Source organism: Strix uralensis, chromosome 4, assembly GCF_047716275.1.
Source record: "Strix uralensis isolate ZFMK-TIS-50842 chromosome 4, bStrUra1, whole genome shotgun sequence".
NCBI lineage: Eukaryota > Metazoa > Chordata > Aves > Strigiformes > Strigidae > Strix > Strix uralensis.
In genome coordinates, this window is record NC_133975.1 from 129,623,245 (window position 1) to 129,648,295 (window position 25,051).

General features: G+C 46.8%; 1 protein-coding gene across 5 annotated transcripts in view; it reads left to right on the plus strand.

Annotated features, from left to right (window-relative positions):
• Positions 1-24,843, plus strand: part of FERMT2 (FERM domain containing kindlin 2) — a 52,065-nt gene extending 27,222 nt beyond the window's left edge. For 2 of the 5 annotated variants that reach the window (XM_074869181.1, XM_074869186.1), the window contains 14 exons: positions 5,030-5,164; positions 8,817-8,849; positions 9,274-9,499; positions 9,652-9,754; positions 10,032-10,139; positions 11,919-12,053; positions 14,124-14,173; positions 16,858-16,982; positions 18,205-18,311; positions 18,676-18,897; positions 21,147-21,167; positions 21,677-21,801; positions 22,028-22,169; positions 23,492-24,843. In XM_074869181.1, coding sequence (XP_074725282.1) covers positions 5,030-5,164; positions 8,817-8,849; positions 9,274-9,499; positions 9,652-9,754; positions 10,032-10,139; positions 11,919-12,053; positions 14,124-14,173; positions 16,858-16,982; positions 18,205-18,311; positions 18,676-18,897; positions 21,147-21,167; positions 21,677-21,801; positions 22,028-22,169; positions 23,492-23,665 — 1,706 coding nt within the window. In that variant the 3' untranslated portion in view covers positions 23,666-24,843. The remainder of the gene's footprint in view (positions 1-5,029; positions 5,165-8,816; positions 8,850-9,273; positions 9,500-9,651; positions 9,755-10,031; positions 10,140-11,918; positions 12,054-14,123; positions 14,174-16,857; positions 16,983-18,204; positions 18,312-18,675; positions 18,898-21,146; positions 21,168-21,676; positions 21,802-22,027; positions 22,170-23,491) is intronic. The other 3 variants (XM_074869182.1, XM_074869183.1, XM_074869184.1) reach the window with 3 other exon arrangements.
• The last annotated feature ends 208 nt before the right edge of the window (positions 24,844-25,051 follow it).

The following is a 25,051-nucleotide window of genomic DNA, read 5'->3' on the forward strand; positions in this document are numbered from 1 at the left end:
ATTGAAACTACTTTGATTTCCCATAATTTTAAATTTTGGGGAACTGGGTACATACTCAGACCGATTCTAGTCTGTGATGCTGTGTTACATGTGTAGGGGATGCAAGAAAACCCCAAATCTGATTTCTCGTGGGAGTGAGAGCACCAGAATCATACTGTGTGTCTCCTGACCCCTTGGTGTGCTGCTTGATGGGGTCTGGGGACCCTACATTTTGGATGGGGACAAAGCAGCAAAATCACCCCTTATTCCACGCCAAGACACGTGGATTTTGGTCCCATCTCTGACTGCGACTGCTTTCCCATCACAATACACCTTGGTGGTTAAAGATGCAGCAGCTGCAAGATTTACTTGGTGGATTCAGTGCAAAAGAGCATGAATGGTGAATTTTACACCCTGCAAGGCGGATATTTTTCTTTAAAGCCGGTTTTCTAGGGGCGGTCAGTGTGGTGTCCTATGAAAAAGGAGGATTTCATCCCAGCTCTGCTGTTCGTCTCAGGGTGTGAGATAAATGGGCACAGCTGGGCTGGGTGAGCTGTGCAGGGGCTGGATGAGAAATAAAGGATTACATGGGGAGGAAAAGGCCATGGATTTGTCTTCAGCGAGAGACAGCACAGGCACAAGTAGGCTCTTGCAGGCAGATGGAAAAAAAAGATGCTGTAGGGAGTAAAATGGCTTCATCCGACAGTTAGAAAAAATTCTCTTGGAGGTTGAAAGCTGCCTTCCCAGTTGCGTTTTTTAAATGCCTCCCATGAAATGCTTGTATGTGTGCTCCTCTCACCAAAGGGCATTTCACTCACTTGATAAAATCACAGAATCACAGAATAGTTTGGGTTGGAAGGGACCTTCAAAGGTCACCTCATCCAAACCCCCTGCAGTGAGCAGGGACATCTTCAATGCGATCAGGTTGCTCAAAGCCCCGTCCAACCTGACCGTGAATGTTCCCAGGGATGGGGCATCTACCACCTCTCTGGGAAACAAAGCCCCTAAATTTGATGAAGCCCTTCTGCTGGGACGTGGACATGGAGCTGCAGCATTGTTAGGGCTCAGCCACAGCTGCAGCTGGTCCAGCGTGGGCTGGAGGAGATGTCAAAATACAAACAGTTCCTGCCTGGATCCAGCTGAAAAATGGTTTTGGAGCAGATTTTGGGCAGTGCTCTCCCATCCGTTCGAAGCGCGCCGCGTATCGTCGCAGATGGTTTCTGCTAGCAGCTGCTACCAGCGACGCCGGGAAGCTTGATAAGAGGTTGGGTAGCTGGGTTTTCACATGCTTGCACAATAAATAAAAATAAAATGCTAAAAGGATCATTTACAGTAATTTCTAGTAGATGTTGCTGGTGCCATCTGTCTTGTGTGTACAGACAAGGAGTCTTTTTTAAAGCAAACACAGCCCCGACCAACGCATCAATTGAAGAGTCAACACATTAAGCCTTGTTCAGAAGGTCACTTCTCCTGGTCCACCCACATTTCACTGACCCTTTTTCCTTCAAAGTGACCTTTGGCAGGAGCAGCCTGGCTTCAGCTGGAAGATGTGGATGAAATAGTTAACAAGAGGGTTTCGAGTGGGAATGTGGGGCTGAAGTCAAACCCTGGGGAGATGTTTTACTCCAGGTGAACAACTCCAGCAAATGGGCTCCTCCAGGTGCAGTGGGACTTAGTAAAAAGCCCAAACCTATACAAAGGACTTCAGTTTTTTTGCACCAGTTTGATACTCTGTGGATCTTACTCTTGCTCTTACGGTCAGGAAACAGGGGCTGGGGCTCTGGAGCTGTTCCTTGTCCCAGTTTCCAGTTAACTGGAGTCCTACCATCTGCAAGCCCTTACACCCTGGGATAGGCTCTGCTTTAGCTACAGTAACTAAACACCATGTTTGCCAAGCCTGGCTCTGTTCAAAACACTCTTGAAGTCTCTTTGTACACTTTTTAATCATAGGTAGCGGCAAACACTTTTTTCACCAGCAGTTTACTGAAAGATTGCAACATGCAAAGTTGCCTCTTGCTTTTTCTCTAATTCTGGGGTGGGAAATAAAACCAACATCGCTCTCTTGCTGCTTTTCTGCTCTCTGCATTTTAGCACGGTGGGCTTTATTTTTAATTTCCCCTGCAACTCTCAGTTGGCTTCAGTGGGTTTGTAAGGTCTTGGAGACGATGGTATGTCCAGCGGACCGCTGTTTGGGAGAAATTTGTGGCTTATCAGTGGGAAACACGTGCAGCCGCAGGGGAGCAGGGATGCTCCAGCATTGCGAGGATGCCGCTGCCTTTGCTGTGCCCCGCAGCCCTGCGCCGTTTTGAAGCAGCTGCCGAAAACTTGCCCATATCCTTTGTAATCCGATGATAGCATCGTGAACAACTGAGGGACTATAAAAAGTTGCTTTGAAATCAGATGGTCAAGCTTTGGGCCGACTCCAACAGATCGCTTTCAGGAGCTGAGCTTGGCCCAGAGCCCTTCTCTTGGCCTCTCTGAATGGTTTCAGCTGAGAGGCTGTATCAGTTGCTAATGCACCATAAATAAACATCAGAGTATAAACCTTGCTAGCGAAATACCAGGGGAACTCCTCATTTTAGGCTGTGCTGCGTGTTGTCCCTTGCACATGACCCTGGTTGCCCCAGCAGATTTTTTCTTCATGAGGTAAGCTGGCGGTGATAAATGGGAATACGAATAGCTGTCTGGATTCATACACTGGGTATTTATTGCTAGAAATGGTCAAAAAGTTGTGTGGTGAAACTTAACTGTTGGGTAGTGGGTGCAGGGCTGGAGTTGAGCATGATAATGTATGTAGTAATAATAAATCAGTGTTAAATTAAAGCTTAAATATATAAAAATAAATCTATACATGTCTATATAAATATATATAAAAATATATAAATATATAAATAAAAAACCAATATATAAATATATAAATAAAAACAAAGCTTAACTTAAAGCTGTTCCAGATGATGGTTTAGGATGGGAGACCCGCGATACTAAAGGTAGTTAAATCCAGAAGTGCCCAACCTCTGGATTTGGAAACGCCAGGGCTACAGGATCCATCCCTGGAGGCCACCTAAAATCAAATCCCCCCAATGTGACAGGCACGGCGGGGTTAGTGGTGGTACACAGGCAGTTAGTTAAAATAGCAGGGAGAAAAAAAGTGAAAAGCATGGGTTGTTATTTAAAATAGCGTGGCAGGGAGTCTGTCATGATGTCCTTTCTGGGAGGGGACAGCCCGTGTGCCAGCCCCGTGATGCTCACCGTGTCTGCAGACAGAGAAGTGAAACTCCGGGATGTGACCTGACACCAGGGAAGCCGTGCTTTAATAAATTAAAAAAAAAAAAAAAAGTAATTTTTTGAATGGTCTGTTTGTAACAGCAGCCATCCCCTGACAAATGTGGAAAAGCACTTCTGGTTAATCGTCTCACGGTGATGGGGCGAGGGGGGAGCAGAGCTCGCCTCCAGCCTGATGTTTCCCCACTTATTTGCAGTAAGGAGAGATGCTGGCACGGGCAGGCGTGAGTCGGGGCAGACTCATCTGCCGTGGGAATGTGTCCTGCTCGGGTCACGTGCTGGGGACCAAATTCCAGGTTTAATTATAATCCCGCGCCTGGGAGTATAGAGCAAACTCCCACTGCTGCCAGCCCGGCAGTGAGATATGAACCCTGTAACCTGTCCTCGTTAGAATAATGACTTATTGTCTTGTTCAGCATTCCACTTGGTGGGAAAATACAGCCTGGCTGCAAGGCAGCCAGCTCCCTCTCTTCTGTCTCCCGGTCTCTCTTGCAGCTACAGCTGCAGGCTCCGATGTGGACAAGACTGGGGGCTGCTTTCCTTAGGGCATCCCGAAGGCAAAGCTTTGCACATCTCCGTGCAGCTGAGCATTTTTGGGTGATCTATGCAAAAAAAACAGAACTGGAAACAGCACAGAGGCTTGAACGTGGACAACCAGCTGCAGAGGAGAGCTCCGAAACTCTTCCTTGCAGGCTCAAGCATGACCCATAATCTCCTTTTTTCTAATCCAAGCTGTATTTTAGAGCTCTCCGATCTTTTTGCAGCCTTTCATCATTGCAACAGGATGGCTTCATGCCCAGGTGAATGTTTTTCCAGGTCAGTTCCCACATATCAACTGAGGACAGTTTAGAATAGATGGAGGGTTTTTTTCTCCCCTCTTGGTTTTTGCAGCACCGGCGAGGGGACTCCTGGCTCCCCTCTGGTCCCTCGGTGGTTTCAGTGGTACAACTGACCATGGGCTCCTCTTTCCCAGAAAGCTCCTTCTTGCTTGGAAGCAGCTGCAGCAGGCAGAAGCAAACCCAAAGTGCCACCTTAGTGGGAAATGGCCTTAAAATTATCTTTTTTATTAGCCCCCCCATACTCCCATGGCTTAAAACGCAAACAGGCTGGGATGCTCTTCACTTTAAATAACATGGGTTTAAATTATTGAGGCTGGTTCTGGGCAGGGAAATGGGAGAGGCTAGAGTTTTGCTGTGGAAAGGAGACACTTTGGCCAAGATCTCTTTAAAAAGTGAGTGCCTGAAATATAGGCTCTAAAATTTCTGGTCTGATAAGTAAATAAATGGCTCGACTCTTGGATTGCTCCTATGGAAGTGAGAGTACCTGGCCTGTTTACCTTGGTGCCTAAATAGGGGTTTACCTGATGATTTATATTTATATTTATATTTATATTTATATTTATATTTATATTTACATATACATTTACATTTACATTTAATTTAGATTTAGATTTAAGATAATGAGTGGGAATGGTACTAGGCTCTGTCTTGAGGTCTAGCAGTGCTTGTATTTGCATTGGAGTGGCTGTGCCTGGAAAATTCTGCATTTTATGCAAATGCCATGTTACCTCTCCAGCCAGGGACAGTGCTTGTTTCCAACAGTCTTGCAGGGAAAATGTTCTCGACTTGATTTTTAACCATTGCAAAACGGGAAAATCAGCCAAGGGAGATACTGCACGTTGCTGGATGTTGTTCCGAAAGGAAGGATATTCTTTTTTTCCCCTTTTTTTCCATCCTGCCTTTGTAAAAGTGGTCCATTTTCTCCCCAGACATCAGGCATCCAGAAGAGCTTTCCCTTTTGAGGAAACCCAGAGATCCATCAAAGAAAAAAAAGAAGAAGTTGGACGATCAATGTGAAGACGACGCCTTCGAGCTGGAGGGTCCGCTGATCACACCAGGGTCTGGTGAGCCGGGGCTTCCTTTGTGAGGATGGGCTTGCAGGGAAGGGGTCGGCAGGAGGCAAACAGATAATTAAATGGGGGGGTGGGGAGGAAATGACATAGCAATATCGGTTTGACCTAATTCCTTAAGGTCTGTGCAAGAAACGAACCCCAAATAAATTCCACAAATCATCCAGGGCTGCAGCACTTGGTCGCGGTCGCACAGATGCATGCCTGAAGCTGTCACGCGTGTAGGGGAGCAGAGCAACGCCAGGTTTTATAAAATAAACCAGAAGCCAAGTGTGACCACTTTAACACTCAGATTGTGTTACTGTTTTCTTACCCTATTAAGAAAAGGGTTAAACGGAAAATCGTTCCTAATGTCAAATTCCAGGTGTGTTTTAGGCAGTACCACCGTTCTACTCCTTATTTATAGCCCAGCAAAATCAGTATTTTATTAATTGCATTAGAATTGCCTTATGTTAAGGGTGTATAGATCATAATGCTAAAAAACCCACCTTTTATTGCTGGGGGGTAGTTTGCCAGTCTGGCTTACAGAACCAGAGCAACATTGGTACAAGAATTGCTAATGGAGTAACATCTCTGATGGAGTAACGTCACTGATGGAGTAACATCTCTTGCCACAGGCAGCAAGTTGATGCAGGGAGGTGTTTGCAAGCAGAGGGGGTTTTCAGCTCTGCTCTGCAGCTGCTGGAGGTCTGAAGGCAAATGCCAGGAGCTTAAACCATAAAGTTGGTGAAGTGGGAGCACTTTAGCCCAAATGGGACTCGCGGAGAAAGCCGCAGCGATGCGTGCTGCCAGGCGGGCGAGACGTGTCTGGCTGCCAAAGCTCTTGGTTTTAAATCCAGCAGTGAGAGGGAAGCAGGGCAGTTTTAATTAAAAAAAATATTGTGGAATTCAGTAAACTTGTATTAATTGGTCTTAAATTAGCTGAAGTACAAGTGAAGGTCGTGGAGTGTGGGTAACGGCACTGGTGGCTCTGGGCTTGCAAGCAGGAAGGTTTTGGCCGTGCAGGGCACGGGTGAGGGCGACAATGATGCCCTGGAGCTGCCGTGCCGAAGTGATGTGCACCACAGGCTCCACAGCAAACCATCCGCACCTGTCTGTAGCAAGGGAAAAATAATCCTTCTTTTGTTCTGGTCTCATTCTTTCTTCTCTCAGTTACTTAAAAATACTTCTCGGCTAGTCCTCTCCCACTCCTGGCTCAGGGAGCTTTCCCTGCATCGGGCAAGGCTCCAGTCCATTTTCATTTTCATTTGGCATTTTCATCTTGAAAGTCCATAATTAGCCTTTCCAAAAGTCTGTGTTCACGGAGAGCATCTCTGTTAGATTAATATGCAATACTTGGCCTGCTTTGAGGGAAATGTACGCAGAAGATAGGTTTTTATTTTAATTATTTATTGGTCTTTCAGCAAGTCACTTTGAACTGTCTTGCTGATTTTGCTTTCCTTGTGAATGAAATTACTTTTGCTGCAGGTTTAATTACTGCAGCTACCTGCCATGTTTAGGTGCCATTAGTTAAAAGTTATGTTTTTAGTCTGAATAAACTGTTTCTAGCGTTGTTCCAACATCAGTTTGTGTGCTGAATGCTTTTGTAAAACGAGTAAATATTTTGGGATCTGCTTATTTCAGGGCACATGGATGTAAGGGGCATGTTTTGTCACTGAGCACCCTGTACCTGGCAGTGAAACCATTTAAATCAGAGCTGTCAATACACCCACAGTAAATGTTGCCCAACACTTTCCATTAGAAGACCTGTATTCACTTGTTTATAAGTTAGCCAAACTTACAACTGTTCCAACTGGAACTTTCCATGACATTGCCTGCCTTAGGCAAATTTTTTAAGGGAATCTTCTTCTGAGATATTTCAGACGTTTGGAGAAAGCGATGAGGAGAACATCCGAGGGGACGCTTTGCTTCTCTGGAGCAAACACTTGAATGGAGGAATGTGGGGGGGATGCCCGTGGGAAAACCCGCCTGATTTGGGGCAAGAAGCAGGATTTCCTTTTGTTGGTCCAGTTAATACTCAGCCCTGGCTCCCTGAGCCACATGAAGGTTGAGGCTGGCATGCTGCGAGAGTGAATGGGGAGGAGGCAAGAGCATCTTTTGGGATGTGGTTTATGGATGGTGATGGTGGTTTATTGCTGGTTCTTGTTGAACTGCGCTGCTGCCACATAACAACAGTCCATGGGGAGAGCACGTTTCTGCTGCTTTTATAATCATAGAATCATAGACTATCTCAAGTTGGAAGGGACCGTAAGGATTATCGAATGCAACTCTCAAAGCGTAAGTTCCTGGCAAGTCACTCCCAGCCTTCGCCTTGCAAGTGTGAAGCTTGAAGGTGGATATCTCCATCCCTTGACCATTTCTGCTGGTTTTTTGCTCGTGCCTGGTTTGTTGGGTCTGTCTTGACAGCAGGTACCCACGGTACTTACTGGTCCACCCCATCATTGCTGCAGACTGGGATGCCAGCAAAACTAGCAGGAGCATTAAAAGTATCCTGGTAGTTTTCTTGTTCGATGGCGACAGACGGTTTTCATTTATATTTTCCATCCCGTCAGGCAGTTTAGAATCACGTTTCCATATTATTTTAAGTTTCCTAACCAAGATGTTGGCTGTCATTCGTATGATGGTGCTGATGCAAACCGTTCTTACTGCTCCTTGAGATACCCATCGCAAAAAAATGAGTTTGGAAAGGTTTTTCTATTGTTTCGGTCTTAGACTTTTCCAGATGTTTAGCTCAGCTTTCTGTCATTTCTTGGCCATGCAGGGAGGAGGGATCATTTGGAGTGAGGGTGGCCCGAGGTGGTGGTTCAGGGTAGCAGTGGGAGGTGGCACAAAAGACCTTGCTTGTGGCAACTCAACCCTGCCACGTGCCACCTTCAACACCCTTAACAGTGCTCTTGGAGGTGGAGTTTGGGTGCATCGAATTGCACATCTGAACAGGCTCGTGGTTTAAAAAGGACACAGCTTTTTCCCAAAAAGCCAGTTTGTTAGCGGTCCTTCTAGGTACTGGTGTGCAGATGATGCTGAGCTCATTGCCCAATGTACATCCGCAGTGGAATTACTGACATTAGGATACGGTTGTTGAACCTCCCTTGTTTTGAAACTCTGGATTTTATATTCTTAACGTAAAAATCAATGTTCCTGTGAGATGAATAGGGACGATTTAGCTCTCAGCTATTTTGGGGTATGAAATACGAAGCTGGGTCTGCTTGCTTCTCTTCAAATTTGTAATTTTAAAAGGGTTTTTTTTTTTTTGTCTGCTTTGAGTCTGTATGAGCTGTAAAGCTTTAAAAGGCCTGGGAGTGATGTGTGCTTCAGGATCAGTTTTGCACCAAATCACACCACTTGCTCAGCATATTAATATGAAATTTGTTTGGCTGTCTCAGCAAGCTTTTCCGTCCGTGAAATGCCGTGTTTCCGTGCCCGGCTGTTTATTGTAACGTGAATAAAATAACCATGGAGTCACTTAGGTTGCTTTGCCTGCAGAGTCCACCAGCGCTACTGCAAACACTCTGTTTGAGTGGTTGAACCTCACCTGTGCTTTTCTACCCTCTTCCGAAAATGCCCATTTTCGGTTTCTCTCCTTTCCTACTCTCCCGGTGACTTTCTCTCGCCTTCTCACTTCCCTCCTTTCTTTCCCTCTCTATAGGCACCGATATTCTTTACATCGGCCCCGTCAAAGGTGAGCTCCACCTCAGTAGGACTTTTGCGCTCTGCCTCTGGTCTCTTTGGCTGCGCCCTTAGTTTATTTTCCTGCTCCTCTAAAACTTTTGACTTCCAAAATCTTTAAGCAACAGGTAATACCGGTAAGTTGGGGGCCGTTCGTGTCCCAGGCGCCACAAAAACACAGGGGGCAGGAGTTTCCCGGCGTGGGAGACCTGCGCCTTTTCCCATGGATTTGGGCTGGAATGAGTTTTCCATCAGGTTTGCTCTCGGAGAAGAGCTGAGAGAGAGGGGCAGCGTTTTCCCATTGCGGAAAAAAAATGATAAAAAAAGGGAAGGTTTTTCATCCGCTGGCTTCGGGTTTGTGTCTGAGTTAGCTTGGTTGGGAGCAGGCAGGGCTTGGCCGTAAGCTAACTCCTGGCTTTTATCCCTCTTACTGGTAGGAAACATATATTCGAGCCCAGGACTGTATAGCAAAACGATGACACCGACCTACGACGCTCACGACGGCAGTCCCCTGTCACCCACTTCAGCGTGGTTCGGTGACAGCGCCTTGTCGGAGGGGAACCCGGGCATCCTGGCCGTAAGCCAGCCCGTCACCTCCCCGGAGTCCCTAGCCAAAATGTACAAGCCACAGGCGCTGCTCGATAAAGCCAAAATCAACCAAGGGTGAGTTAAGGATTCGATTTTCTGCTTTTTTCTTCTTCCTTTTTTTTTTTTTTTTTGTCCAATAGATGGCTTTAAATTGCATTCTTGAAAGCGTCATCGCGACTTCGCCGGAGGTTTTTTTGTGTGTGTTATCCCGTGTTGACAATTTACAGATGGCTGGATTCGTCTCGATCTCTCATGGAGCAGGAGGTGAAAGAAAATGAAGCTTTGCTGCTCCGGTTCAAGTACTACAGCTTTTTTGACCTGAATCCAAAGGTACGGAGCTATTTATTTTACTTGCATCTGGCAGGCAAAGGCTTTGAGCAAAGGATGTCTGTATCTCTAATGTGCTTTTGTGTTGGTAAATCCTCCACCACTTTGAAGATTGGCCATGCAGGCATCATCCTGGGTATTGCTAGGCATGCTCCAAGGGTTGCTTTGGTAGCAGGGGCTTTTCAGTCTCGGTTGAAGCGTTGGGTTGAAACGAAAAATGAAGTGGTTTGTCTTGAACTGGGCTCGGTCGTTTTACACCCGGTCCGTGTTTTTGCCGTAGTACGACGCGATCAGGATCAACCAGCTGTACGAGCAGTCCAAATGGGCTATTCTGCTGGAGGAGATCGAGTGCACGGAGGAAGAAATGATGATGTTTGCGGCGCTACAGGTAGGAGACAGCCCGAGACGGTTACAGTTTTGGTTAAACTTGATTTTGTAGCTTTGCAGACTTCTCTGTTGATGAATATTGATGAACACGATGAGTGAAATCTGCTGTAACTGGTGTTTTAAGCCTCACCTTGTCTTCGGTGGGAGCTTGGACTCCTCATGCTGCTAGAAGCCAGATCATTTCCCGTCTCCTAATCCTCACTTGAGTTTATTAGGTAATTTAAATATTTGCTGCTGATTACTTCTCATGAAAAGGAATTTGGCCTTCTTTTACCAAATTTGTTTATGTCTATCTTATCTTTTAGTTTTGCCCTTCTTAAAAAACCCCCAGTAAGTACACTAGGTTACTGAACTGTGCGTTTCTGGCACGCTGCCCCCCAAACAGCTGGTGATAATCTGTGGGTTTCCCAGAATTATTTATTTATCTGTTTTGTGAAATACTCGGTGTGATTTGGCATAAATACTATACCTGCTATTGACTTCTGTAAGATGGATGGCAGGCCATTTAGTACGTGCGGTCTGGCGTGCCTCGTCACTGTAGGATGCAGAAATATCCCCATCAAGAGCCAGGCTGTGTGCTCCTAGGGCCCCTCCTAGTAAAAAAAGAGTGAAAACAGAAATATAAAGACTCAGCTTACCTCTCCAAGCTGTGCAGAGTGGGCTGGCCATGGGTCTTTGTGTGACATTTCGTGGATGTTTTGGTTTTCTGGGATAAAACCAGATGCAATCCATCCTCCCAAACTGGGAGGTACGGCTGATATGCCAGAGGGTCGTGCTGCCATCCAGAGGGACCTCAGCAGGCTGGAGAAATGGGCCAACACGGACCTCATGAAGTTCAACAAGGGGAAGTGCAAAGGCCAGTATATTCTGGGGGCAGAACAGGACCTTGGCGGACACCAAGTGGAACATCAGTCAGATGTGGCGAGTGGTACGCTGGGCTGTGTTGGGCAGAGCATTGCCAGCAGGTCGAGGGAGGTGATCTTTCCTTTCTGCTCAGCACTGGTGAGGCCACTCCTGGAGTACTGGGTCCAGTTCTGGGCTCCTCAGTGCAAGAGGGACATGGACATACTGAAGAGAGTCCAGTGAAGGGCCACAAGGATGATGAAGGTCCTGGAGCTTCTCTCCTATGAGGAAAGGCTGAGGGAACTGGGACTGTTCAGCCTGGAGGAGAGAAGGCTCAGGGGGGTTTATTAATGTATATAAATACCTGGTGGGAGGCTGTAAAGGAGATGGAGCCAGGCTCTTTGCAGTGGTGCCCAGTGACAGGACCAGAGGCAATGGGCACAAAGTGAAACACAGGAGGTTCCCTCTGAACATCAGGAAACACGTTTTTACTGTGAGGGTGACCGAGCACTGGCACAGGTTGCCCAGAGAGGTTGTGGAGTCTCCATCCTTGGAGATACTCAAAAGCCAACTGGACATGGGCTGTAGGTGGCCCTGCTTGAGCAGGGGTTAGGACCAGATGATCTCCAGAGTCTTTTCCAACCTTTTCCAACCTCAGCCAGTCTGTGATGCTGTGAAAAGAGTAGCTCTGACCTACAGGGTCCAGAGCGGTCCTCAAGGTTTGTACCACTGACTCCTTGGACTGAAAACAGCCAAGATGGTCATTCCTGACTCAGCTGTGCTCGGGTCTCAGCGTTTGCCAGCCTCTGCTCCCGCAGAGGGTACGGCTCCAGTTTTCCACTCTGCTTCCCAAGCGTGGCGGCTGTGTTGTGACAAGCCCACGGCATCCGGCAGATCGCAGGAGCATCCCGGTGAAACGTTGTGCCTTGCCTTTCAGTACCACATCAATAAGCTGTCCATCATGTCCTCGGAAAACCACCTGAACAACAGCGACAAGGAGGTGGATGAGGTGGATGCTGCGCTCTCGGACCTGGAAATTACTTTGGAAGGTGGCAAAACGTCGACGATCCTGGTAAGGGTTGCGGCCACGCGGTGGCAGGGTGGCTTGTGCGTCCCCTCCTCACCATGCACGAGGCAGGAATAGTCATCCCGAGCTGGGAAATCTTCCAGGCATCCAGCAACCTTTTTTGTTTCCTTCCTCTCCCCTTTTTTTCTATTTCTGCTCTTACAGCGTGAGAAAGTTGCCCACAGCCCAGTGAAGCAACGCAAAACATAGACCCCGATAATATTTTCTTAAAAACAGTATTTTTTTTAAATACTAAGGGGTGGTGGGAGGGGACCCCAGGCACTGTCCGACGTGGAGCCAGCACTGAGCAGGAGCTCTGCTCTGAGCCCAAAGCGACATAAAGTTCTCTTTGAGCACGTGCACGCATTGATCCAAACGCTTCATTTGAGCTGTAAGACCACCTTCTATTTTTCGGGTGTTTGCAGTTAATTTAGCAGGGAGAGCTCAGCCCATCCCGCGTGCCCCGCTCTGCATTGCTGCAGGAGTCAAGTGCAATATTGCTTTTTTCCTGCTGGGACCATAAGACCAAATGATGTTGGAGAAGTCTCAGAGGAGCCAGGATCTTACTAAAACCCCCCTGCACCAAGCCACCTTCCTGGTGAAATAGTGGAAAACTAAATTAAAAATAATTTGGTTTCTGTTCGCGCTACCGACTTTCCAAAATACTGAATTCTTCACACTGAGGTTTCTCTTTCACTGTTTCTAATTCATGGCAAAGTTTTACAGCACCTAAAAGAGCTGCCATGATTTTCAGAAATACCTTCTGCTTATGAAACTTTATTTTTATTAGACTGGATTTCAGCCTGGAGTGGGCTATGACTGGATTTCAGAGGGTTTCATGGTTTTTTTGTTCTGGTAGGCTGTTTTAACACTGGTTTTCCACCTTTAAAAATGTAAAGCCCCAAAACTAAACTGCTAAAAAAGGAGTAGGTCCTGTCAGACTTGGCACAGCACAGCTTTTCCAGGCACTTTGCACATTTATACCATCTCTGAGTTTCATTTTAAGTTCTTTCAAACCCTAAAATCCCTGAAATTTTCCAGTCTTACACTTCATATATTTTTTTTAAGTGTTTACGAAGGGTCTTTTTGAAGTTAACATCCATACTTAGCCTGCTTTACTAGCCCTAATAACAGCAGAGATGTGTAATATTAACTGGTTGCCTCAGGGACAGCAGCGCTGCTTCGGTGCGACAGAAATAACGACAAGTTTTTATCGCCAAGAGATCTTTGATAATTTCTTTGCAAAACTAGATCTGAAGCAGAGTGCTAAGGAACAGTCCCTGCCAGATAGGAGTAAAGACGACAGTGATTCATCAAAAAAACTCCATCCCTTTCCGTAGGGGTTGCTAGCAGTAGCCATTTCCAGATGCATTCGAGTAATTGAATATGGATAATGGGCAATTACTGGATTGTTTGTTTAGATTCTGCATTTTTTTCCCCTTGGTATCTATAAACAGCATTTCTCATTGCAGACAGAAAGTAAACTGTTTTGCTACTGGAAGCTGTTGGAGCAGTCTTTGCTTTTTCTGCCCTTTGAAAACCCTTTAGTTTGAGCTCGTAGGAATTGCAAGTGCCACCCTGTATATTTTGCTCATGCAAAATGTGAAGATAAACTCAATATTGAAAAAGCTGGGGGAAGAAACCTTTCTCGACTGTCAGAAAGCCCTTCCCCAGTCCTCCGTGGAGGTCCAGAGCAGCATCTTTTCCTTTTGTTTGGAGCATAAGGAAATAACTAAGGGAGGAGAAAAATCCCTGTGCAAGCACAAGCCGGTGTGACCGCTGGTGACCTCGCGGGTGGGAATTGGCTCCAGCGGCAGCAGGAATTCCTCAAAGAAAAATAAAACCTTGTCCTCTGGTTTCCAAACAGCACTTCTGTGCAATAGATTTTTCTCTGCTTGCTTCTCCCGTGAAGTGGATGGGGCTTTCTCAGGAGCGTTTTCATGACCCCTGAGTCCCGCTGTTGGCCGCTGAAGCTGCCGCCAGCTTCCTCCCCTGCGCAGCATCCCTTCCCTCCCGGACCCGCCGCCCCAGCTCCTCTCGCACAGGCAGCTAAATGGGATAATCTTTTATTTTCAGGGTGACATCACTTCCATCCCAGAGCTCGCCGACTACATTAAAGTCTTCAAGTAAGTGCTGATGGGAAGAGGTGCTTGTGAAACTGGTAATGTCTATGAATAATTAACTGTCCTACCGTCTAATATCCACTTTTTTTTTAATCTTCTGGCTTAAGATCTTGCTGCACACCACTATGTTATCTTGTGTGAAAAGCCCCCCAGCAATCACTGTGTAATAGCACAGCTCAGCATCTATGGTCTCTTACTATTAAAAAAAATATATTCTTTATCCTGTAGCACAGTCACTAAGCATTTCACACTATTCGACATCTTCAATGCTGAAGTTGATCAGTTCTTAAATATAAAACCCAGGGTGTTTTCCCACTTTGCCACCCCAGCAGGTACGCATCCCTCTGGGAGAGCTTGCTGCAGCCCGTAGCCAGCAGCATGTGCTGGGATATTTCTCTAACATAATTAACGTCCAGAAGATAATCAAGCCATCCTAAAATTAGGAGTGAAACCTAGAAACCTTGCTCAAATACTTCTCCTGGTTTGCAAGAGGCTTGATGAATTATAAACAGCCAGGATCCTGGTCTATCTGCCCTCTCCTTGCCAAGAGGAGCAGGTTAAGCTGACTGTGCTCCTCTGTCAGCTCACTCAGGATTTAGGAGTTATTTTAATTTTGCTTTGACTTGGATGGTGGTACGTGGAAGCCGGGAACGGCAGCGTCTGGACTTTGAGTAACATTTTGGCAGCCACGACCATCTTTTGCAATTTATTGCCTGCTGCGGCAAGGGTTACGGTGAAAGTTCTGGAAACTGGAAATAATGATGAGATTTCACAGCATAGCTATAGGATATAGAAGAAGAGCTGTGTGCAGCAAAATAGCTTTGGAACAAGCCTTTATTTTATTAATTGTTTGGTTCTGGAGCCAGAACCTAGCACTTCTGTTCTGAAAAACTCTTTCTCCCTCTCCCCCCCTCCAAAGATGAATTAATAAGGTCTCCTTGTCCATCTGGGCTTGTGGTCTGTCGTAACCGGGGCAAAGTTTCAGGGCTGCAGCCTGTGCCCTGCATGCGAGTGGGTGCTTTTTCCCCCCTTGAACAAACAAACAAACAAACAACTTTCTCTTTGTTTTGATGTGCTCATTTGCCAGTAAAATTAGGCATGACTCGAGGAGCTAATTGCTTGTAAATTGGATGCACCAGTTGGTGGGGCAAGAGATGGAGCAGCAAGAAGCTGCCGGTTCTTCACCCGGTGCAAGCCCGAACCCCAGGGTTGAGATTTGAGGCTATCCTGCCACGGCGGGGAAGCACAGAATTGCCATTTTCTTCTAAAAATGAGGGCTGGGCAGAATTTTACTGCCAGAAACCCAAATAAATGATGCAGTGTTAGGAGCTGGCCCAGCTTCGGACGTGCCTCTTGTCAGACTTCAGTTGGGGAGGAGCTGCAATATTCCCTAGTCTGCCTTATATATAAGTCCTGTATATATGTCCCTATACATGCCTGGCGTTGCTGCAGACACTCGGGATGTTTCTGTCTCCCCTGCCAGCCACGTTACTGCCCGTGCCAACCAAAATGCCCTGCCTGCAATTTAAAGAAGCCCCCAAAAAAGCTCGAGACAGTAAAGATGTATTAAAGCATCTTTAGCGAAGGATGCAAAGCGAAGGATGGAAAAACATGCACATGTAGGATGGCTTGGCTGGAGGTTGGGGACTCCTTCTGTAGTGGGAGGCAGCTTCCAAAGGAAACTGCGGTTATAAAGTTTGCACAGGGCAGAGCTGTGTGTGCCAGGGCTTTAGGAGGAGGAGAACCAGCAAAGGCAGGAGGAGGCAGCAGAGCCCCGAGCTCAGACGTCCCATCAGAGGTGTGGGAGCAGCGAGGTTCAGGCAGACGCCGTGTTTCTCTCCCATCACCCCAATTTCCTCCTGACCCACACACCCCAAGCAGCCCCCAAAATGCTTTTTGCTTGGAAATGAAAGTGCAGAGCCCTGAGGACAAGCAACTGGGGCCGTCGCATATTTGATCCCTCCAGATGAGGGTTCAGCAGCTGTTTCTGGGACTGGAGATAAGAGAAATGCGATGCAGTGAGAAACTGCAGATTAAAGTTCAGAAATTAGGAGGAGTTAAGAAAAATCAGAAGCTTGCATCTCTACAAAGGTCCCGGGCTCGTGGTGGGATGAGCAGACTCAGGGTACCACCATGTCAGGTGGCCACTTTGCTTTGCTGCAGGCTTGCCAGGGTATCAGTTCTTCTGCAGAGTCGAGCAAAATCCGTGTTTTCCACCAAAAAGAACTGAACCTTTTCTGATGCGAAGTGGAGTATTTAAAAAGAAAACAAGTGTAGTCGTGCATGTGCTTGACTGAGAAGTCTTTTAGAAGTACTGCTTCCTTTCAGAGCTTGAGCAAAATGGTTCCAATTTAATGTGGCAGGCGAAGAGGCGTATTCTGCAGCGATTCGTGGGCATGTCTATTTTTGTAATACAGTTCTCTAGCTCCCCCCGCCTTGCCCCAAGTTAGTGGGACCTCCGTGGGATCAGAGAGACCAAATTTGCAATTGCAGCTCAATTTCTTGACCCAACATTGCAGTGAAAGGATGGTGAGTGATAGCTGAGCTCCCAGGCAGCGACTTTCCCGGGGGCGCGCATACCCCAGGCTGCTGACCCCAGGTTTTCCAAGGATGAAATGAGTTTCCCGGTGCGGCAGTTTGGTTTAGGAGCTTAAACCAAATGTAACGTCCCTCTACCTGTCTGGCAGGCCCAAGAAGCTGACGTTGAAAGGCTACAAGCCGTATTGGTGCACCTTCAAAGATACCTCTATCTCCTGCTATAAAAGCAAAGAGGAAGCCAACGGGACTCCTGCACACCAGATGAACCTGAGAGGTAAGAGAAGCATAAGCACTGTTGCATTTTATTCCAGTAATAGGCTGCTCCTCTTGCGCCTTGTTTTCCCACTGATTTATCTTCTTGGCTTGCTATCCTCGGGGTGGGTGAATATGTTGAAAGGAATGAGGGTGACTGGGTTTGATAGCATGGCATATAATTAGACTTCTAGGAAGTGAGTATGTGGTACGTGTGACCCCAAGGGGAAGCACTGCCAGCCCCCCAGTAGCATGGGGGAACAACTTGCTGCTCTTTTTGTCGTGGCTATCCAAAAGAATAACTCCCACGGCAGAGAATAAGTTTGAGCTGGAGAGAACAGACCATTCTCTTCCTCTGCTGCCTTTACATTTTTTTCCTCCTCTCGCCGGTGCCGCTTGTGAGCAGCCTCAAGCGCTCCCTGTGAGCCTTGCACATGAATTTTTAAATCCCTACAGCTGCTGTCTTTTCTTATGTCAAGTTAAACATTCCTGTTCCAGCAGCCACCAAACTGCAGAGAGCTCATTTTTTTTTCCCGTGGAGGCAGGAGCAGATGTGGTGCCAAGTGACCTCGGGCTGCAGTCAGAGCAAAGCCCAGCCCGCAGGACCTTTTTGGGAGCTTTTGACATATCTGCTGTGACGGCACTTTTAAAAAATCTCGGAGGCGGCGTTGAAGCAGCGCCCGGGCTAACGTGGCTGCTTCAGTTCATCACCCCCTGGTGTTTATACAACCGCTTGTAGTTCTCTCCAGACACCGAAAGCGGGATGCTCACACCTCGCCACTGCCTGTACCAGCGATATGCCCAGCTGAAATAATGTATAGGGGTTTCAGGGTGAGAGTCAGCACCCATCCAGCCACCTTTTCCTACCCTTTCATGAAAATTTTGGGGACAGAGGGTGTTTGCCAGCCATTGGGTCCATTCGTGAGGCCGGGCAGGATCTATGAGATGAATTCTGTGGGTGCGCATAGCTTTGACTTCATTGCTTTCAGAATAGGTTTTGCTTTTTTACCCCTTTTTCCCTGTCACTTTGAAAAAAGAGACATCTGACAGTTTTTGTCCCTGCTATGTAGAGTGTTTGTCCCATCGGAGATGTGATGCAAGACCTTTGCAGCACTGAGATGCTGTCGGACACCCTTTAGTTGCATTGCTTTGCTTTTTCTTTTCCTTTTTCTCCCCCCCCCCCCCCCCCCCTTTAAAAGCGTACTTCTTCACACCTCTGTTAAACACTGGCTCTCTCGTTGCAGGATGTGAAGTTACCCCTGATGTGAACATCTCTGGTCAGAAGTTTAACATCAAACTTCTGATTCCGGTGGCGGAGGGAATGAATGAAATCTGGCTTCGTTGCGATAACGTAAGTTTTATCGCTTGGACCGGCCGTCTCTTCGCCCTTTGCCTGGCATCAGCTCGTGCTCGGATGTGCCATGTAGTTGGTGTTAATTAAAAAAAAGTACAAAATGCGCTCAAATGCATCTGATCTCGATGTTCAGAGCACGCAAATGAATTTGGGGTAGAAAATCAGCCCCTGCTCTTCCTTGGCTTTGTCCCTCTGTCTACACGTTGGCTGGCACAAAAGACGAGCCTGTCTTTGTGCACACTTGAGTCTCCTGGAGCTGGAAGGGAAATAAAGGCTCCCTGGAGTTTTACTGGGGGAAAAGGGGGGGCAGGTGGCACCCCCACTGCTCTGACAGGCCTGGGTCTCTGTTTCGGGGGGGCAGGAGACGCAGTACGCCAGCTGGATGGCCGCCTGCCGCCTGGCCTCCAAGGGCAAGACGATGGCCGACAGCTCCTACGGCATGGAAGTACAGAACATCCTCTCCTTCCTGAAAATGCAGCATTTGAACCCAGACCCGCAGCTGATCCCAGAACAAATCACCACCGACATTAATCCCGAGTGTCTGGTTTCTCCTCGCTACCTGAAAAAGTACAAGAACAAGCAGGTAGGTGCTCGCCCACTCTCCCGGCGCGGCGGCGGTGGTGGTGTGGAGCGGGCTGAGCGTGCACCCGAGCCGGCGTTTAACACTGCGTGTTTCGGATGTTGGCACCTAATCGGATGCACGCGGTTACTAAAACGAGATGCCGACTGAAATGGGTGGTTTCGATCCAGCACCTGGGGATGGCACCCACGACCTTAACTCTGCTATATTGTTATGCATGTACACAGCCTCAGCGGCAGGGAACCGTTTGTTTTAAATACATTCTTAATTTATTTTCATTTATTTTAAAAACACGGGGAATGGTTTAAAACGGGAGGAATTGTTTTTTTGCTCCTGCTGGTACCAAGGGACGGTGCAGCAAAGCATGGGTCGGCTGCCCCCGTCTCTCCCCGCGCAGATGTAGCAGCGATGAGATGAAATCAGTCCCCGGTGCTGGGATTAAAACCCCTTCCCTTGCACAGAATCCGGGCAGAAATCCTCAGGATCAGTGGAGTTGCAGTTGCTTGCAGTGCTTTATCCAGACTTGGCTGTAACGTGGTTTGCATATTTCTCTCTTTGCTTTTCCACTACTTCCAAATGCCAGTCCTTGAAACATTGCTTCATTTTGAGTTGCTGTGACTTGTGCTTGAACTCCCAACGCTACATTCGATCCGTGCATGACAGGGCTGAACTGTTCTGCGCTGGAAATAAATGCATGACTTTCTGAAAGACATTATATGCCAGGACAGCGGCAAAAATAAGTAAGGCATTGCTCCGTGGCCTTTCAGTGACTTAATGATTCAGCTGTAGCTTCGCAGCCTGTGTGCTTCGGCCTGGCTGTGGCTAGATACGATTTCTCCAAACCCAGAAGAAGGCTGCAAGTCAGAGAAGCAGGAAAAATATAACTTTTTATTGGCACTGCACGATGATTTCCTGGCAGTGGAGTTATATTTTATATAGCCCTTATTATTCCTCTGAATAAGCCTTTATATCCACTTGGATGGAGGAGAGGCTGCATAAATAGACGATTTTTACATATATAATACCTTCTAGGCTTGAACTCAGTAAAGTGGAGGCACCTGGAAAAATACTAGTTCGCAGAACTTGCTTACCGTGCAGGTATCCTCGTTATAAAAATAACCTCTGTTAAACTGTGGGGGCAGGCACAAGCCCTCGCCCTGCTCCAAGCCAGGCCCGCGGCAGCGATGCAAACGCCGGGTCCCCCATAGACATCGGCTAAACAGCAGATTTAGGCTTTTTTTGTATGGCCAGAGGCAGAGCTTGCAGCAGTGGAGGGTGTTTGCCGGCGGCGGCACGCGTGCTGGCACGGCTGGGAGGGACATGGAGCGATGGAGGCTGTGGGAATGCAAGGAATTCAGCTGCAAGGGTCCCTCCGCACCCCGGCATGGGGGAAGGAGGAGGAGGAGGAGGAGGAGGAAGAGGTCGTGCAGCCCACAAACGGTGCTGAAATGGGAACTGATAGTGGGCCTTGCTGGAAGATTTATAGAGGCGCTTGGTCCCACAGCAGCCCCAGAGCTGCTCAGGGGGTGTTTGTCTCCACATACAGTTGCAGCAGCGTAGGTTTGGCAGGTTGGGTTTGGGGAGCACCAAACCCTAAATGCAAAAAAACCCAAAACCAACCCAAAATAAGCGTATTCACAGCTCTCAGGTGCCTTGCTGGGGTTCGGTGTCAGAGCAGCGTCCAGCCAGCTTGCAAGAGCAGATGCATCCCCAGGAAACCTGGCTGATGTTGCCCTCCAGCCAGTTGTTACCCCAAGCAGCATCCCCATGATTTCGCTGCATATCTCAAATAAAAGGAGCTCTTGAGCTCACGGCCCATGGTGAGCTTCCTGTTGAGCTTCTCTGCGAGTAAGTGGGCTTGAGTTTGTGCAGAGGTGTGGGAAGGAGCGTGAGGAGGAGGATTCTCCTCTGAGCTGGCAGCTTCACCCTCCCCTTCATCCACCAACAGGACCAAAACCAGCTCAGGACCAAAACCATCTCTACACGGTGCCTGCCAGCCAGGATCGCACCGGTGCTCAGGCGGGGCTGGCACGAGCAGCAAATCTCTGCTCCTTGTCCCTTCTCCGTCCTTACGTTCACTTTGGCTGCTTTTCTGCCTAAGAAATTGTGCATGTGGTTTTTTTTGCTTGAACTTTGGTTTGCAGTTAATTTACACTTTTTCTTTGCTTTGTTGCCATATTTCTGATTGCTTTTTTTTCTTTCTGCCTCCTTTTCTTTTTTTTTTTTTTTTTTTTTCGCCTTGCCATCTACAGCCAGGCTATGTAAGAGACTTGGTAAGTGACAGCAACAATAAAATTAAGATAAATTTAAGATAAAACTTAAAATAGTCTAGAACCCCTTTGGTTTGGAGAGCAGCAATGAAAAAACTAACAAAACCCACACCCCCCTGGAGAAACTTGGGCCCTGTTTGATTTTTATAACGGTCCCCAGTGATTTATGTAGAAACCCTACACCCGAAATTTGCCCCGCCGTTTGCTCACATCCTGCGTCTTAAACTAACTGAGCCTGAGCACTCTTTGCCTCCAGACAGCTCAGATCTATATTTGCTTTTATATGTCTGGAGATACGAAGCAAAAGCAGCTCCACGTTTATCAGCCGCGGTCGCAGGGTTTGAGCAGTCATAGCTGAAATAAGACCTCGGGGTAGAAATTATCGATCACCTGCGTCGCTCATAACCGCGCTGACTCCCAAATGCCTCCCGAGTCGTTACCCGTTGGCGTGGCGGTCGTGATGCCACTAACGAGCCCCCTCGCCTAAAGCCGGTGTGTCTCGCCGCCCGCAGATCACAGCACGCATCCTGGAAGCCCACCAGAACGTCGCCCAGATGAGTCTCATCGAGGCAAAGATGCGGTTTATTCAAGCCTGGCAGTCGCTGCCGGAGTTCGGCATCACTCATTTCATTGCAAGGTTGGTGGGTCTGCTGGGCAGAACGGGAGGAATTTCATGAATAAATATGCGCTATACATTAAATAGGCGGCACATCCTTAGGTGGAAGTTGCACTGGAACTGAAATTAAAAGCATTAACTGCCTCAACTTATAGAAGTGATGTTATAAGTTAGCTCAGCCGCTGCATTTAACACGCGTGGCCGTGGATGGCAGGCGCGCATTTATTCATCCCTCGCCGTGTCGCAGGTTCCAGGGGGGCAAGAAGGAGGAGCTGATCGGCATCGCCTACAACCGGCTGATACGGATGGACGCGAGCACGGGTGACGCCGTCAAAACCTGGCGGTTCAGCAACATGAAGCAGTGGAACGTGAACTGGGAGATTAAAATGGTGAGCCGGTGTTTTACACCTCGGCCGCTTCCCCCCAGCTTGCACGGCGGCGCTGCTCTCGGGTTTATTTTAAGTCGGCTTTTGTGAGTCAGCATTTAAAAAGTCAGGTTTTTTCCCGTCGCTGTTTTCTAAAGCGTGGCCCATCCAGCTGTGTTAAGGTAATATCGTTTCTCCTCCCTGCTCTTCCACCCTCCACGGAGATCTAGCAGAGCTTGTCCTAACTGCTGGTGGAGTTGAGTATGAGCCTTAAAAAGAAGAAAAGAACCCTGAATCTTTCTTTAACACAGGCAGTTACACACTTAATGCGTAACGATTTTCTCCAGTCTCTGAACACCCACTCAAAGGCAGCTAAATAAAATCGAACTTCAGAACTGGTGCTCGGGCTTGATCCTAACCAATAACATAAATGTACTGGGCCTTATCCATACTAAAATTCCTTTTATTTGCAGTACAGCTTAGGCTTTCGTGTAAGTAATGAAAAGCAAGAGTAGACACTTCCCTAGGTTCTGAGATGGGCTTTTACCAAACCGTTACATTCAGATGCACAAACTTTTTGTGCTCCTTTTTGGCGGAACGCCTAATTAAAATTGCCAGGGATATGTGAGGGCTGTTCTCCTGCTGTTTGCGGCTCATTAAGAATTGATGGAGAAATTATTCAGTCCCTTCTTTGCCTCAGAGTCTTTGTTTCAACCCAGTTGCAAGCCCCGATATTCCAGTTATTCAGCGCAGATACTCTGCTGGGAATCCCCGTCCCTCCCGCAGAGCTGTCAGTGATGGGGGGACAAAAAAAATAACGGGTGTCAATAAATGGACAGTCTATTCAGTCACTCCAAAACGAGCTCTCATAAAGCATTTCTATGGCCAAACTTCAATTTACAAAATCAGAATACACTTGCAGGGAAAACTGGAAAGAAATCCCAGCCCTCCTCAGCAGGTCTGTGGCCGGTTTTTCTCTTTTGAAGCAAAGATGTCACCATGTGCTCACTGATGAGAAGTGCAAACACGCTTGGTATTTATCTCTGAGTCATGGGAGAATTAAATAAATAAATAAATAAATAAAATAGAAAATTAAATAAAAATATGTTAATAAAAAAGGCAATAAAAGGTATTTCTGTATCTAAACATTTGAACAAAAATTGCGTCATGGAATCCTAGAATATCTCAAGTTGGAAGGGAGCCATAAGGATCAACGAATCCATATCATCATTTACATTGCTGGATTTTGCTTAGGCAACGGAAAACACATCTGGGTTAACAGAAAAAAAAAAAAAAGGTAAGAAAGGAAGAGCGGTGAGGCTAACCCCTGTGGTTTTGCCCTCTAGGTGACGGTGGAGTTTGCAGATGACGTTCGGGTGTCCTTCATTTGCACGGAGGTGGATTGCAAAGTGGTTCACGAGTTCATCGGCGGCTACATCTTCTTGTCGACGCGAGCGAAAGATCAGAACGAGAGTTTAGATGAAGAGATGTTCTACAAACTGACCAGTGGTTGGGTGTGAGTCCCACGTACTGTACACCGAGAGGAAACCCTATGGCCATATTAATATTTAACTTTAAAAAGCTGTTCTTTGAAATATGCTGCTTAATAAAGTAAGCTTGAAATGTATCTTTTTTTTTTTTTTTATCATGAAAATTTTTGCATTACCAGACCAGTTAATCTGTGTGCACTAATGAGCACTTCTGTTAATTTGCTATAACAAGACTGTGTCTGGGCCAGGTGCTTGTGCCACTGGCCTTTAGATACAGAATCTGGGCAGATCAGGATAAGATTTGACTGACTTAAAATACCCGATTTTCTAAGAGAACTCTAAGCCATCTTCTTGTAAAGCCATCCAGGGCTTAACCTATATGAAGTCTATTTATCATGTTTAATGCATGAGTGTTTTCTTTCTTTTTTTTGTGTTTTTTATTCTGTACATTTGACCTGTTTTGAAGTCGTCCTACCCATAAGTAGAATTGCCATCTCTCCTTTCACACTACATGCGCCAGGACTGCTACAGGTGCCTGACATGACTTTGAAGATAAGTTGCGTGTGGCCTCGAAGATGATCTTCTGTTAGTCTGTTATAGCTTGGTTTTATTTGTTAACTTGCCTTTTGATAATCATTTATATTGTCTTTTTTTAATTTTATTTTATTTTTACACCATATTGTATTATGACACTTTTAGTATTCACCAGCATAGTCACTGTTCTGCCTATGATATGCAAACTTTTTCATTACAATATGAAGTAAAGGTCTATGAAGTATAGGTTTTGTGTAACTAATGTAAAAAACACAAATTTTATAAAATTGTACAGTTTTTTTAACTAGTCTCACAAGCCAGCTAGAATATTGCATAGATTTGGTGTATCAGCATTAACTATAGTATGCCTGTAAGGGGTACGGGGAGTAACCAAGAAACAACAAAAAACCAAAAAAACCCCAATTTCAGTCCAGTAAATTTTTATCTAAGTTAAATGGGAGTGCAGAGCTGCACCACAACACCCTCAATAACTGATATAGGGGGCCAGGACCTCCCCGTTCGTTAAGCTGGCATCACATTAACGCTAACGGGGAGGGATCTCCTGCCCCACCTAATGCTGAGGAATAACCAGTGTTGCGCTCCTATAGTCTTGTGGTTTCAAGATTATGTATAAATGCATTTTATTTTAAATAAAAGTCAAATCTTTTATTTAATATTCAGCTGCCACTCCTAGTTTTTGAGGTTCAACTGTGCTACAGCAGAGCCATACACGGCTCCCATATGATACAGCCACCCCACGCTCCTGCCCGCTGCCTCAGCCCCAGCTTGCCAAAACAAAATGCCACCAAAAACCAAAACAAAATACAAGGATGAGGCAGGAGAATCTAAGGCAGCAGCATTGATCCCATCCCCTGGCTGGGT